This window comes from Rhinoraja longicauda, chromosome 23, assembly GCF_053455715.1.
Source record: "Rhinoraja longicauda isolate Sanriku21f chromosome 23, sRhiLon1.1, whole genome shotgun sequence".
NCBI lineage: Eukaryota > Metazoa > Chordata > Chondrichthyes > Rajiformes > Arhynchobatidae > Rhinoraja > Rhinoraja longicauda.
The window spans coordinates 15,461,585-15,478,180 of NC_135975.1; the positions used below are offsets into that span (position 1 = coordinate 15,461,585).

At 38.0% G+C, this 16,596-nt stretch overlaps 1 protein-coding gene across 1 annotated transcript in view; it reads left to right on the forward strand.

Moving 5' to 3' along the window:
* gnai1 (guanine nucleotide binding protein (G protein), alpha inhibiting activity polypeptide 1) overlaps nt 1-16,181 on the forward strand; it is a 33,724-nt gene extending 17,543 nt beyond the window's left edge. Inside the window, exons 2-9 of the mRNA XM_078419749.1 lie at nt 4,733-4,775; nt 4,906-5,047; nt 5,719-5,876; nt 6,394-6,522; nt 7,632-7,761; nt 8,482-8,635; nt 11,324-11,531; nt 14,155-16,181. Coding sequence (XP_078275875.1) covers nt 4,733-4,775; nt 4,906-5,047; nt 5,719-5,876; nt 6,394-6,522; nt 7,632-7,761; nt 8,482-8,635; nt 11,324-11,514 — 947 coding nt within the window. The 3' untranslated portion in view covers nt 11,515-11,531; nt 14,155-16,181. The remainder of the gene's footprint in view (nt 1-4,732; nt 4,776-4,905; nt 5,048-5,718; nt 5,877-6,393; nt 6,523-7,631; nt 7,762-8,481; nt 8,636-11,323; nt 11,532-14,154) is intronic.
* The last annotated feature ends 415 nt before the right edge of the window (nt 16,182-16,596 follow it).

A 16,596-nucleotide genomic window follows, 5' to 3' on the forward strand; every position in this document is an offset into this window, starting at 1 on the left:
CGCTCTCTCTCATCTGGACAGCCAGAGGGGCTATGTGAGGATGCTGTTCATTGACTTTAGTTCAGCATTCAACACAATAGTCCCCAGCAGACTGGTTGAGAAGCTGCTGGAACTGAGGCTTAGCACCCCTCTGTGTGCCTGGGTCCTGGACTTTCTCACTGCCAGGCCCCAAGTGGTCAGGATGGGGGAACACACATCTAGCTCCCGCACCCTGAACATAGGATCCCCCCAGGGTTGCGTCCTTAGCCCCCTACTGTACTCCCTGTACACACATGACTGTGTGGCCAGGTTCAGCTCAAACTCCATCATCAAGTTTGCTGATGACACTGGTGGTGGGCCGGATCTCCAACAACGATGAGAAGGCCTACCGGGAGGAGGTGGCTGATCTGGCACTCTGGTGTCAGGACAATAGCCTCCTCTTGAATGTCACTAAAACAAAGGAGCTGATTGTGGACTTCAGAAGGGCTAAACATCCAAGGATGTACACGCCACTCGAGATAAATGGGTCTATTGTGGATAGGGTGAGCAGTTTCAAATACTTGGGAGTCCGCATCGCAGAGGATCTGACGTGGGCAACGCACATTGCCGCACTGGTGGGTAAGGCTAAGCAGCGCCTTTACCACCTTAGACAACTGAGGAAATTCAGAGTGTCGCTGAGGATGCTTCATTGCTTCTACTCTGGGGCTGTAGAGAGCATCCTGTCCGGCAACATTACAGTCTGGTTTGGGAACAGCTCTGCCCAGGACAGGATGGCCCTGCAGAGAGTAGTGCGTTCGGCCGAATGCACCATGGGAACTACACTCGTCCCCCTGCAGGACCTATACATCAGGAGGTGCAGATCCAGAGCAAGCAAGATCATGAGGGACCCCTACCACCCCAGTAACGGACTGTTCCAGATGCTACGATCAGGCAAACGCCTCCGCTGTCACGCTGTGAAAACGGAGAGGATGAGACGGAGCTTCTTCCCACAGGCCATCAGGACTGTCAACTTTTATAACCCCAGAGACTAAATTTTTGTCGACACTTTTTGTGCTATGTTTAGTAACTTATTAACTTTATTTATATGCTGTAACTGTAATTCGTTTTGTGCACAACCCGCAGGCATTGCCACTTTCATTTCACTGCACATCGAGTATGTGTATGTGACAAATAAATTTGACTTGACTTGACTCTATTTTTATTTGATACATAGAAACCACTTGCCGAAAAACAAATTGCTGAAGCAGATTAGTGAAAATTCTGGATTGTTCCATTGTTCCCCCACTGACGTGGGACTAATTATTTCCAGTGTTGTCTATTTTGTGAATGTTTTGCACAAAAATAGAGAGCTTGAATCTTGTTTGGGAGGAGTGAGGGCAGGAGAAAGGCCCTCTATTGGCTAGGAAATAGTCACAATATTTTGTTGATGCTATATTTAATGCTGTGATTAGAAAATATCAGCCCTACTCACTGTAGAAAATATTGTTTTGGGTTTGATGCTGGAAACCTACTGAATGCTTGGCTCGGTGGATGGCAATTTGGGTTTGCAAAATACTTCAGATTCCATTCTTGTGCATATGTTGTACTGAATTAAAAATGTGTGCAGGTTTCTGGTTGGGCATAAATCTTAGAAATTCATCTTTGAATTCATTTACAGTTAGAAATCCTATGGGATATTTACCCAATCAAGTTTGTTTTCTTGAGTGATTAAAAAGAATTGGATATTCATAGTTTTTTTCTTATTGCTATTGGCTGGACACAAAGCACTGATGCATTTCATAGTTAGCCCACTAACAGGCAATCGGTGCAGTGCACAAAGGACATGTGTCATCGCTACATGCAACATCAAATAATTAAAATTTAAGTTTTCAGTTATTAAACTATCAGGTGTCAGGAATGACTTAAATGTTTTCTTAATTTAGTGCTAAAAGTTCGCTCTGGTCTAAATCTACCAGATGTGAGAATATTAAGAGAACTTTAAGTGGAGGAAATATTATTTTGTGTTGCAACAAGCCTCTATACTTGAGAGATGTTCATGCAGAGACCCCATCTTGTGTGAAGAATTTTACAGCGGGCTCAGTTAAGTTTGCTATCGTGTATTGATGTAAGACCCTATCTCTCGAAGTATCTTGCACACAGGTTTGTTTGTTAGTTCATATGCCAATTGGGGTTTGGCAGTAGAATAGTAATGATGGAAAATCTAAGGTCACTTAAGAAATCCCAGTTTTGTTGATTTATTTTTGTTTAATCTTTTGCAACCAACTTTAATCTTGATAACTTTCTTTTGATTTCCCATCTCCTCCCTTTCTTCCATAATCTCCCAAAGCTTGGTGGCCATTTAAAAAAAAAATGATGGAACAGTTTTATTACAACACCATTAGTTTAAACTATGTTTGATTCATTTGAGTTTTTTGCTGTGCTGATAATAATGTGAATTTTTTAATAACACGTTTTGGTGTGCATCGGGTTAAAAGGTGTAATTCTGAATGCATATTTACTATATACTTTTAGTCATTTATGGAATATTCCCTCTGCATATTCTGCAAAAGTGCATCTTGTTTTCTGTACTAAATCTTGTGCTCGTATTTAGTCAGTTTTGTTATGTGCACTTGGGATAATTTAATATATGTAAATGTACATTAAGGTAGTCTATGTATTGAGGGGAAAAAGCTGCAGACAATGGAAATCAAAAAGGAAAAAATATATAAACCACAAATTTTCTGCTTTTGGTCAAATTTCCCTCTGTATTTTCACATTCCCTTTATCCCATGTCTTTATTTTATTGAAAAATCTATGCACTACTATGTAAGGCTCTTTTGCAAATGTTTAAAAATAACAACCAAGCATTTTCATTTTGATGTGTTAAAAACCAGGAATATTAGATTGTTCAGGATAAAGCAATTTGAAGTTGATTTCTCTGGAGAATATATAATTTGCACCCTGGTGAAGGTGCTGGGAAATGGCCAGAGCTCGGGACCTCTGAAGGTCTCAAACAGATGTTCCTAAAACAAGAGGAGGAGGATGGTGATATATGGCAATAATTAAAGGAACAATTAGCTTAATATATTTGAACAAAGACGCAGTTTGACATACTAGTTTTTGTCACTGGTTAGGTGGCTAGTAGAATTTTCTTTTGCCATGTTTCTAAAAATGGGAAAATGGAAATAATTTTTTTCAATATGTGAAACCATTACACTATTTAGGCTATTAGTATAATGAGCGATCAAGCATAATGCTTCCCGGATAAGCCTGGGCATGTGTGAAATATACGTGTTTATCTTTCTTAATATCTGAATTGGGAATAATGCAGTAAAAAGTTCATTTTTCATAATCCCCACACACTCTATTCTAGCCTTTTATGAAATTTGCAGAAAGGAACAAAGGGCACAATAATCTGGTATTGATACTTCCTTGGTCATCCTTGTATCATTCCGAATCCGAGTTTTTTTTAATTTGCCTATCACAAGCTGGGGAATATCTCAATGCACTTTAGTGCCATTTAAATACATTGGGGTACAGAAACTATATCATAGGAAGTATTATAGTAAATTTATGAATTCAGAACTGTGAAGTAGAAATTAGATTATTACTAAACGTGCAACTGTTAGTTTAGAGATCCAGCATTGAAAAAGGCCCTTCGGCCCACTGAGTCCGTGCCAAACAGCGATCTCCACACAGTAACACTATCCTGCACACACTAGGGACAATTTACAATTTTTACCAAGCCAATTAACCTACAAACCTGAATGTCTTTAGAGAGTGGGAGGAAACTCAAGTTCCCTGAGAAATGCCATGCAGATAATGGGGAGAGTGTGCAAACTCCGTACAGACCACTCATAGTCAGGGTTGAACACGGGTCTCTAGCGCTGTAAGGAAGCAACTCTACCGCTGCGCCATTGTGCTACCCAATTGTTGCTATTTCTGGAATAAAAAAATTAGCATCAGGATTACCTTGCACATAAAGTACAGCTGTGGGAATGTTTCATTGTCCTTAATCGAGCTGAAGTGAAAATTCATGCAGTATCCATTGAAAATTGGAGTGCTGCCTCAAAAGTTTTGTGCGTAATACATGGACCTCTTCTTCCAACCCCTCTCCCTCCACGGTACAACAGTATGGGTGATGGAAATTCACCCTATGGAATTAATAAACTCATAAAATCTAGGACATAAAAGAATTTGCTGTTTTGGAATTTACATCTGGGAGCGGGAAATAAGTATAATTTTTCTCTTTGCAATTCTCGATGCATGTCCAGATGATGCAACTTCACATTACAGAAAATTAATACTGACTCTTCCAGGAGCATAATGCCCCCTCTCACCCACCCACTCCCCTGCCCCTGCCTAATCAAACCTGGGTGTCACCTGTACTATTAATTAAGACATGATCCCACAACTTTGACATTGGAAATAATGTTCCATCTGCTGCTTCTAATCTGCCCAACATCACCAAGCTATATTAAAAATAAAATTTGCTATAGTCCTATCAGTCCCTGGATTTTTTTAAAAGTTTATTGGTATGCATTAATTGTTGATTTAACTTCATGAATGTGGGCAGGGCTTCTAAATATCTTTGTATACTTGAGGTTTTTTTTCCTGGGGAAATGCAAATGAAAGCTTTAACATCGCTTTTAACTTTAATTAGACCTCGTCCACTCTTGTGCTGTTCCAAAATTAGTTCCAATGTTTGTGGGGAGTGAGCAGAAATGTTGTGTTTTGCATAAACTTTATGTGAATATTTTCTATTTCTTCGCAGGTGCTGGTGAATCTGGCAAAAGCACCATTGTTAAACAAATGAAGTAAGTATATAGTACTATTGTTTTTGCTGGGCACGGGGTGTTTGTGAGGAGGGGGTGGGAAGGTGTTGACTTTTCCTTTTGGTTTCAAAGGCTATTTTATAAATTCATGGTGGATTTTTTTTGCTTGTAGGATTATACATGAAGCTGGTTATTCGGAAGAAGAATGCAAACAATATAAAGCTGTTGTCTACAGCAACACAATTCAGTCCATTATTGCTATTATTCGAGCAATGGGAAGGCTGAAGATAGACTTTGGTGATTCTGCAAGAGCTGTAAGTAATGTGGAGACATTTTACCATTCTTTAGTTTCATGTTGGACCCAAGACTGATCTTGTAAAAATGTTGTACTCTGAATAGTAGATTAAAAACGTAGATAAAACCATGGGCCAAACTCGAGTAATTTTTTAATTTGATTGTTCATTGACTTCTTCATGGTGGTAGGAAGAATAAATAAGATTCGTTATTTCAGTCTACATAAGTGTTCTCTGTTTGTTAGTCTGTTGAGTACCAATTTGTGTAACAATCAAGATTTCCTAATTACATTCTTTGGAAAGAGTCTCCATAGTTTGGATATGTATTGACGTGTTCCTGTGTGTAATGACCGGTGATTATTCTTCGTAAAACCATTGTTTTGCTTCTATGAAAGTTGTAAGATTTATCTTTTTCAATACTAAGCCATTCAGTGAGACCATGGCTCAAGACCTGACATCTTAAGGTGACAAACCTTTTGACCAGTTTAGTTGTCACTTTAAAGAATTCTGTTAATCTCCTGGATGGATTTATTATGCAAGGTGTGGAGACATTCTTTTTAAGACATTCTCCTCACTGATAAGCAGCTAATCTTGATGTTAAAAAAAATCTATTTAAAAGTAATGAAGCTAGTAAATTCATTAAGGAACATGTTTCAAATCCTATTTATCACAAACATCAACATTTTCCTTAGGATGATGCTCGCCAGTTGTTCGTTTTGGCTGGCGCTGCTGAAGAAGGTTTTATGACAGTGGAGCTTGCTGGAGTAATCAAAAGACTCTGGAAGGATAGTGGTGTTCAGGCCTGCTTTAGTAGGTCTAGAGAATATCAACTCAATGATTCTGCTGCATAGTAAGTATTGTATTCTATGAAAATCACAGTTTAAAAGTGTTGAAGCAGGATTTTTTCCCCATATTTCCTAAGATGTATGAGAGCCTATGACTTAAAAATAAACGTTTCAGATCCTCTATTAAAAGTGAATATTTTGAAGGCAGTGTTGTGCTCCAAACACATAGCAAGTTTATGTTGTTTACAGCAGATTGCTTGCAGTGTTTGATTTGGGAAATGTTATTTGGACTGTTCAGAGCCAATCTACAAAAAAATGATTTTGGTGAAAGTATTAAATAAATCTAAGCACAATTGCCAATATGTTTTATTTCTGAATGACATTTGGCAGCTGCAATGAAAGACTTCCTAGATAGCAACTGGATGATGATAAGGTTTGATTGTGAGGCCAACTGTTTAATGGTTTGCCAGTGTTCATTGGTAAGATGAGCATTTAAATAATGGCATAGTACTTTGAGTAACATAGACTTGAATGTGATAAGAAAGATTTGAGAATCACTTTAGTGTTTTTTGTTGCTATCAGTTATCTGAATGATTTGGACAGGGTGGCACAAGCAAGTTACATTCCAACTCAGCAAGATGTACTGAGGACCAGAGTTAAAACAACAGGCATTGTAGAAACCCATTTCACATTTAAGGACCTGCACTTTAAGTAAGTATTGTAATTCCTTCAATGATTTCACATAATTTAACCATTTCACTAACTATGAGTTATTCTGATTTGATAAGTAGTTTGGAAAGCAATTTGAATAATGTGGTGCATGTTAGGATCATAAGGTCTCGGTGGAACGATTAAGTGAGATTGAAACCTTGTATTCGATTCTTCAACCATTGTTTAGCACCTACCAGATAGGGGCAGAAGTAATTATTGGAAACCCAATGCTTTCTGTGATGTTTTAATTCTGACATACTGATTTCAAATGTCAGAATTTGAATACACAACCTACCTGGTAGTATTCGTTAAAGTGCTGCAAATATTAAACGCATTCTAAAAGTTAGGGTCAAACAAATAACACTTTCTCATTCATTCACAAAATGTGATCATTGCTGGGAACGCTAATGTTTGTTGCCCATCTCTAACTCTTAAACTCGGGAGGCAGAAATAGCTGACTGCATTTGTGAGTATGGTATTACACTTAAGGCAGGAAAGCATATTTCCTTCCTCAAAGGATGTCAGTGGATTAAACAGCTTTTATACCAGTCTGGTAGTTACACAGTTCTAATACAAAGGTTATTTTTCTTGTTGCTTCATATTTCCATATGTTTTGTGATGAATTGAAATTCCACAGTAATGGGTTTAGAGCTTGTCTCTCTGGATCAGTAGTTCAGATTTCTGGCTACTAGTCCTTTATGCTGCACTGTACTGCCACAGTGATTAAACAATACTACAGTTGTGGCTTTAGACTGCTGATCATCTACGTTTGGGTTGAATCCTTGAGTATTTGATGGCTGGATTTGGAAGTGCTGCGGACTGTGAATATACGTTTTCAGAATTCTGTAGATCATCTAATCCAAATCCTTTGAATTGTTCTTAATGGGTGTTGATGTGAGGACTTTGCATTATTTTTAAGCATGTGATACTACTTTGTGCGACTATCATTTAGCCAGCCACCAAGTGTAATGCAAATGTCTGTTATATATTGGTCAAATATTCTTTTGAAATTACACGTACTTTAGTGGTTTATGTTGATGGGTTTCTATGCCATCTGAGAGTTAATTTACTTCTGATGTTTATCATGACAAAATATTTGTATTTCTTAGAATGTTTGATGTGGGAGGTCAGAGGTCTGAGCGCAAGAAGTGGATCCATTGTTTCGAAGGAGTAACTGCCATCATATTTTGTGTGGCACTCAGTGATTATGATCTTGTTCTTGCAGAAGATGAGGAGATGGTAAGTAAATGAATCGTATTCTCACATTAAATATTCTAAAGGAATCCTTAAATGGGATAATCTGGCCATATTTACCCATTGAGCTAATTAATTAGCTACCCAGTGCTTAATTAATCGCTAAAAACAGCTAATCTACTCCTGATGTTGAAGCGTGCTGAGTAAAATGTGCATGAAGTATTGTTAACAACAAAGATCAGATACTGTTTACAACAGTGACTGTTGTTATCCTTCCTATTTGGGGTGAAACATGGGCATAGTTTGGTGTTTTCAATTTTGTTCCTGTTATTTCCTTCCATTTTTTTGTTTGAGACTTTTTTCTTCATGTCAGTTGTTACTTGACATTATTTGGCTTGAAGACAAAAGATCACGTGACCAATTTCCAGTAGAAATTTGGTGTTAAAAATCCACACTGAAACTAAATGTCCTTGGAGAATGGTAGATTGATCAAGTATTCAGAGTTAACATCTCCAAATCAAACCAAGGATTTATGAGGGAGTAATATTGGTTTTAACACATGAAAAACAGTGTTCCTAGTGCTATGGAAATTTGTATGCCCCTGTCTCATATAGACAAAAGGTTTTAAATAACTCGTCTAAGAGACAGCATTTTTGAAAGTTCAGCTGTTATCCACGATGCATTGAATTGAGCTCACATTATTTGCACAGACTGAGTCAAATAATCATAAGTATTATGCTAATTTTAATCATTGTAATTCTACAGAACCGAATGCATGAGAGCATGAAGCTATTTGATAGTATCTGTAACAACAAATGGTTCACAGACACGTCTATCATACTCTTCTTGAATAAGAAAGATCTCTTTGAAGAGAAAATTAAGAGAAGCCCCCTTACAATTTGCTTTCCTGAATATGCAGGTAATAGTAGTGCTTTTGTATGGCATGGAAAACAGATTTAAAATATATTTGATGTGTCTCGATTTAATCCTTTAACTGTAAAGAATGCTTACATTTAATCTTGCCAAGATTTTCACCAGCTCTTGTTAATTTGATGAATAACCATTGATTAATTGGATAATTTAAGTGACCAGTCCATTATCAGCGACTACAAGAAAATAGTGGCAAGAGTAGGCCAATCAACTACCTTGAGCCTGCTCTGCCATTCAGTATGGTATGGCTGTTCTTTCCCAGGCCATTATTCCTTTGTGCCATATCCCAATGCCTTTCAAGGCCCTGATCTTTCCAAAGATTAATTTGTCGCCACTTTAAATACTTCTATTGAGCTAGCTTCCACAACTTTCTGGGGCAGAGATTTACCAACCCCTGCAAAATGAGTTTTTAGTAACTCAGGATTTAAATAATATGCCTCTTATCTTGAATTTGATAATCTCTTACCAGTGAAGATATATCAACATATATCCTGTCATGTTCTACTGAGATCTTAATATGTTTCAATAAGATCACTACTCCGTCTTGCAAAGTCCAAAGTATACAGATTTAACTGGTTTAGCCGTGCTTGATAGGACAGCCCCCCCCCATCCACGAAATGGCCTCGGAGGCCTCCGATTCATAAGATCTAGTGGGTAAAGATCCTCTTGGATGTAATGAGCATAATATGATAGAATTCCAGCTCCAGTTTGAGGGTGAACACAGGATCAAATCATTCTCCTCAACTTTATTTCACGGGGAATTAAGAGAAATTGTCTCGGGTACACTGCAAAAATTAGTTGGGACAGATCAGAAGATTAACAATGACAGATGGTCAAACAGTTGGTATATAAAACTTAGTGGGAATCTTCCCCAATTAGAAACAGGGATTCCACAGGAAAGGGGCAAAATCTTTGGTAAACAGGGCAAGGATAATGTTAAATTGAAAATTAGGGCCTGGAAGTGACAAAGGCAAAAAAAGGTAGGGCACAAAACAGCAATATGTTTAGGATTCTGAGGCAAAAGGCTAAAAAAACGCAGTGAGAAACTTATTTTTTGTGAGAGATTGCTAAAACAGCAAGAGTTATTTGGAAAGCTTGAATAGGAAGAAGGTAACTAAGGTAGGTGCCTGAAACGATGTGACTTCATTGTTGTTAAAGGAAGAAAGACACCAGGTAGAAAATTACAGACTAGTTGATTTAGCATCCATCAATGGAAAAATCAGGAATTGGATAAAATAATTAATCATTTGGGAAAGCTGAATACAATCAAATCCAGTCAATGTGATTTGATGGAAGTAAATCACGTTGGACAAATTGGTTAAAATTCTTTGGGGTATGACTTGGAGCGTTGGTGATGGGGAAACCTGTAGATATAATGTATTTAAATCTCTAAAGCGCACTTGATGAGAAGCCACTAGAGACTGATGCATAAATTAAGCACCCACGGTATGGGAGAAAATGTGCTGAAATCTGTCACACAGAAAACAAAAAGTTGGGTAATTTTCATCCTTGAGGGACTTAATTGGTGAGGTACTCTAATGATTAGTTCTTGGCCCTTAGTTGTTTACTATTCACATTAACGGCATGTAGAGAGGAGAAAAAAGAGGATGCATAAATAGGGCATGTGATATTGTGATACTGAAGTGGAATATAGAGTGAATGGATGTCAAAAACTAAATGGGGATAGGTGAGGCTGTGGACTTCAGTAAGACTCAAAAGGCAGATTATGATCTTTCTGGAGAGAGTGCAAATGAGTGAGGTTCAGAAGGGTTTGCAGGTTGTAGTGCATGAAACACAAAAAAAACAGAAAGGTCTAACAAGATAAGTCAAACATTTCGACCTTTATTGTGAGGGAGTATTGAGATTTTGTTACAGTTGTTCAGACAGTTGGTAAGACCAGGCTTGGTATACTGTGCACGGTTTTGGCCCCCTTAACTGACAGTACAGTATACACTATAAAAGGATACAGTAGGAATAGAAACAGCCCAAAAGAGGTTAATTCCTGGAATAGTGGGGTTGTCCTGTCAAGAGAAGTTGAACGGTTTAGGTCTATATTTCTGGGAGTTGAGAAGAATGAATGGTGTCCTCAAACAAAATCCTAAGGGGGGTTGCTGGATAGATGTTGAGATTTTTTTTAAAAACTGCTGGAGGAACTCAGCAGGCCAGATAGCATCGGTGGAAGGAAACTGACAGATAATTTTTCAAATGGGACCCTTCGGACTGAACTGTTGTACGGTGTTCAGACCTTGGCAAATAAACATCGAACACTTCTGTTATCTCAAGTATTTTTAGTGAACGTTGGGCACAAGGCACAGGTTTATCAGAATGTTGATCCTCTTAAAAAAAGGTCACACTTCAATGTGATCTTTGAAACAAATGTGGGAGATTGTAACCTTTCTCCTGTAATTCGCTTGGAGAATGAGTACTATCTCAAAGGCTTGACATGTACTTGTCCTGGTTGGTTGTTAAATACTACTCTTGCACCCATCCATTTGCATTTATAGGTACTATGACATGGATGTTTTAACAATGAAGTCTGCTTATCTGGCTGGTTAGATGAGGTGTGGGCCTCGAATCGATAGAAAGAGAATCCATTCAGCGCAGTTGAGGTCTTTTTGTCAGGCAATGAATATTTTACAATAATATATTTTAAGCGTCTGTTTACCCTTTCATTTAGGATCAAATACCTATGAAGAGGCTGCAGCTTATATACAATGTCAATTTGAAGATTTGAACAAACGAAAGGACACTAAGGAAATCTACACCCACTTCACATGTGCCACAGACACCAAAAATGTGCAATTTGTGTTTGATGCAGTCACTGATGTCATTATAAAGAATAACTTAAAGGACTGTGGCCTGTTTTAAAGCTGTTGAAGGGATTGGTAAGTTGTCTTTGTTTTTCCTTCAAGTTTCAGGGTAGAATTTTCAATGGTTTTCTTGTGATATTTGTGAAACGATACAGTTAGAGGAAAACCGTTTAAGAGAATGTTAGTTTAGAGATACAGGGCCTTCAGCCCACCAAGTCTGCGCCGACCAGCGATCCCTGCACATTAACATTAACCTACACACACTAGGGACAATTTTACATTTATACCAAGCCAATTAACCTACAAACCTGTACTCCTTTGGAGAGTGGGAGGAAACCAAAGATCTCGGAGAAAACACACGCAGTTCATGGGGAGAAAGTAGAAACTCCGTACAGACCAGCACCCGTAGTCGGGATCGAACCCAGGTCTCTGGCGTAAGGCAGTAGCTCTACCGCTTCGCCACCGAGCAGCAGGACACCAGACGCCTTTGGCAGGGGCTACGGACTATAACTAACTACCGGTGCAGCCCCCCCTCAACCGGATTGCTGGCGCCTGCCTCCCTCGCTGATGAATTGAACTCCTACGAACGATTTGAGACGGGCAACATTACCCCTAGCTCGCCGTCTAAAAACAACACCGTCAACGTGCTGGCTAGCGAGGCTGGAGTGGGATCCACCGCTGGAGATGTGCACACATTCTCGGTGTCCGAGCACGACGTGAGTAGGGCTCTGACGCGTGTGAACACGAGGAAAGCTGTAGGCCCAGATGGTATATCTGGGCGAGTACTAAAGTCTTGTGCTACTCAGCTTGCTCCAGTGCTCACCACAATATTCAACCTCTCCTTGGCCAAGTCCGTGGTCCCTGCATGCTTCAGAAGGTCCATCATCGTACCAGTGCCAAAGAATGCCTCTCCAGCTTGTTTGAATGACTGGTGGCCCTCGCCTCGGTGGCATGAAATATTTCGAGAGGCTCATCAAGAACCACATCTGTGCTTTCCTCCCTCGCAATATGGACCCGCTGCAGTTCACATACCGTCTGAACAGATCCACGGATGATGCGGTCTCTCAGGTTCTGCACACTGCTCTCTCATCTTGACAGTCAGAAGGGGGGGGGGGCTATGTGAGGATGCTGTTTTTTGATTTTAGTTCAGCTTTCAATACAATAGTCCCCACCTGACTTGCTGAGAAGCTGCTGAAACTGGGGCTTAACACTCGCCTGGGTCCTGGACTTTCTTACCGCCAGGCCCCAAGTGGTCAAGTTGGGGAGACACATCTAACCCCCTCATCCTGAACACAGGATCCCCCCAGGGTTGCGTCCTTAGTCCCCTACTGTTCCCTATACACACATGACTGGCCAGGTTCAGCTCCAACTCCATCAAGTTTGCTGATGACACTGTGGTAGTGACGGAGTTTCTTCCCACAGGCCATCAGGACTGTTAACTCTTATATCACCAGGGACTGTATTAATTTATTTTTTGTGTTGTGTCTTTTTTTTATATTTTAAATTTCTGTTCCGTTTGTAGTTTTAGCACAATCCGCAGGCATTGCCACTTTCATTTCACTGCACATCTTGTATGTGTATGTGACAAATAAAGTAGACTTGACTTGACCATGCCGCCCAAAAGTAATTGTCTAGTTTCAATTGAAAGCCACCATTCTTGCTCGAGAATTTTACTCTTTTCCTTGCAAGCCCCCAAATTATATCCACTTTCTTAAACAAACTAATTCCAGCAGCTTAATCATACTTATTATTGGGTACAACAATAAAAGTTGTATTTCCAGTTCTTAAAAAATATAACTTACTAGTCTCAATTTTAACAAGTACCTCTAGCCTATTTAGTTCTATTTTGTGTTAAGTTGCATAATTTTCTTCTTATTTTATACTTAACCTCACATTGAACCCATTGCTAAAGCCTTTTATGAGTAGTTTGTTTTCTGCTCATTGGCAACAGATTTTCTCATAATAACTCTGTATTAAACTTAATCAAGATTTCAGTATTATTTCATAGTCTTGAGTGGCAGTTCCAACAGCTTTGTCAAAACCAGGGGCAAAGTGGTCAACATGAAGTACATTACTCTTCATGTGCAATAGTAATTTGGCTGGTGGGATGATTTCAGTTTTTGCATAGTGCAAAAATTGGAAGGGTGGTAATGACATGAAATTTCAGGAGGTGGTGCACAGAAAATGAACAATTTTCAGCTGCATAAAAGTGAAGCGGTATTTTGGTAAGAATAAACAGCAGCAAATATAAACTTAATGATGCTGATTTTAAAAGGCAGCAGAAACAATTGGGGTTGTATGTATGCAAAATCCTTTAATATGGAAGAACAAGCAAAAACCTTTTGCAAATAGTATGAAAGTTTATTTGTGTAAACTAAATCAATTTGGTAACAAGCCAACTTTCATAATTTTACATTAAATATGGTAATTGTTTTGAGTGGGTTATCTTCCATAATCCACCCTACTTATTTCATTAATAGATAAATTGCAACAGTAACTAAATTTTCAAAGCGAGTCACAAACCATGGAATGTGTTAGGCTATCCTTTTATGTAATGTGCTATCCAAATGCAATTCTTTACTGAGTTGGAAATGTAAACATTAAAATTATTTCAATATAATCCTATAACACAAATATTACAAAAAACTGTAGAGAATTTTCTATTTTAAATGGAGGATTTTATTTTATTTTGCTGCAGATTGAAAATAACTATTCAGTCGAACCTGTCTGCTTCTGGATTAAAGGAAGGGAAGATGTACCCTTTGGAGGACCAGTAGTGTACAATTTGCCAGTTGTAACAGCTTTATTTATGTTTGTCTTGTATATTTTCTAAGTAATTAGAATAGTGTACTTTGAGCATTTTGTGTCCAATTTGTTTGTATGCCTGTAACTGTAGCATTGTTTATTGTAAGACATTTTACAGATTTTTTCCCCCCTAAAATCCTCTATTTTAGAATTGCGCCTCTAAAGGAGGAAAATTTGTACTCTTAGTTTACTTAAGAAGATAAGCAACACATTTCCATTTCTAGCTTTTGTTAATTCTGCATGCCTTGTTAATTGTGCAAGGTATTATGCTTGGCAGAATGTAGCATGAGTGCGTTAAAAGCTAACAGGTTTTTTGGGATCACCTTATTTGCATTCACTCATTGATTGAGAGTACATTGCTATGTATGCTCCATTTCAGAAAAGTTTTTAATCAGTTCACTGCTGCTTGCAGCAGAGTATTAACTGTCATTATTCTACATTGCCTTAAAGGTAATGGCAAAATTTTATACACTTTTAACTGAAACAAAATAAGTGTTTTTGTATGTAAGACATTTGTATCTGTATTTCTTGGAAAGCATCATTCGGCATATGGGAGAGTTAAAAGATCAAACGCATCAGTTATTAAAATTTCAATGACTAGGTGAGTGTCAATAAAATATAAGAATATATGCTCCACCAAAAACATCGACTCTGCGTTTCAGAATGGGTGACCTTTTACAACGAAACAAAATAAATTGGAGAATTCTGGTGAATAGTACCAGAAATAAAGGTACTTTTGAGTTTGACCTTACAGAAGTACATTTTGTCTTTTTTTTTTAAACGGTTTCTCTGAGCATACACTTTAGGTCGTTTGAAGTCTGTTTCAGATGCTTCCTACTGTACAGGATACCAACTTCCCCACTATTTCTGTCCACTGCATTACAATTTTTTGATCAATGTAATTTTTTACTTCAGTTTCTTGCAGGTGATGAATTTTATGTTAATTAGATGCTAAAGATTTACAACTCGTATCTTTTACTACCGCAAGATGGGACTATGTAAAGTGTATTCATGAAGTCTTGGTAAAAGTTGTCACTTACTGAATTTTGTGGATTTTCTTTTTTTTTGCTGGTTTTTAGATGTTTTTGTTTAAATTAGTATCACCTGTGCATATGTTTGACCAATTTTAGCATTTATTTCTAACGTGTCAGATACAGTTATGTAAAGCAAAGTATAAAGTGCATGCATTTTTTGACTGCGATGCAGGACCGTAATCATTATCAATATGATTTTATACTGTTAAAGCTGTTGCATAGGTCCTAAAGAATATGCAGATTAAAAGCAGGTACCTAAAATAAATAATAATTGTCAATTCTTAGAGCTATTTTGTGCATTTTGGTGGCATAGGCCAAGATTGTTGTTAAATGTACTGTCTGTACAGATGAATTTATGAAACATTTATTTTTAGTTTGTTGACCTACAGATAAGCATTAAATGGTTTGCAAACTTCATTGATTTTTAAATGTAACGAAAAGGCATTTATAAAATAACTAAAACTTTAATTCTTGTATGTTGGGTCAACAGACATGCTACATTATCCTTGATTTTCTTTAAAATATACCCTCTTCATCTGTAAGAGGCAATTGGGACTTGGATACCTAACAGTCAGTAAAGGATTATTTACAATTAGTCCAAATACTTTGTGCCTTGCTGATCAACTTTTTTGTCAACCAGATCTTACTTCATGAAACATTTTCTGATAAATGCAGCTAAATCCACAGTGTATTAATCACACCCAATGCAGAAATAAGTGGAATTTGGTTGTGGAATCATCATGTGTTGTTTCTGAAAGATGTAAGATTTGGCAAGACAAAAAAACTACTGACTCATATCAGTGATCATTACTACTGCTTTTTTGAACATGGTCTGTACCATCATGAATGTCAGTAAGTGAGCTTAAATAAAATTTGAATTCTGAAATTTTAATGTCTAAACTGTTTTGTGAAACTTTCGCTTCACCTATTTTGAGTTTCCAGGTGTGCGTCAGATTAAATTTAGCTGGCATTTAATCACAGATGGTTGCCTTAAACTTAATTTTGTATCCTATGGGGAGATGAATATGCCTTAACTTTTCCTGATCACATACATTTCATATAGAGGTGGAAGGGTTGTGGTGAGAAATGGGGAAGAGAATCAGTCTAAAGCAAGGATGATAAGTGTGAGGAGTGCATGGGCTATTTTATCACAGCGATCAAGTGTCTATGTGATGGGCAAGATGATGTAAATTTCAAGTGCTGTGCTAATTTACTCATCTTTACTTAATCTGGGCCCTTGCCTGGAAACTGGCCATATGGCTCAGGTTGATGTCTCCTTTTACTAGTTAGAGTGCCGGGTT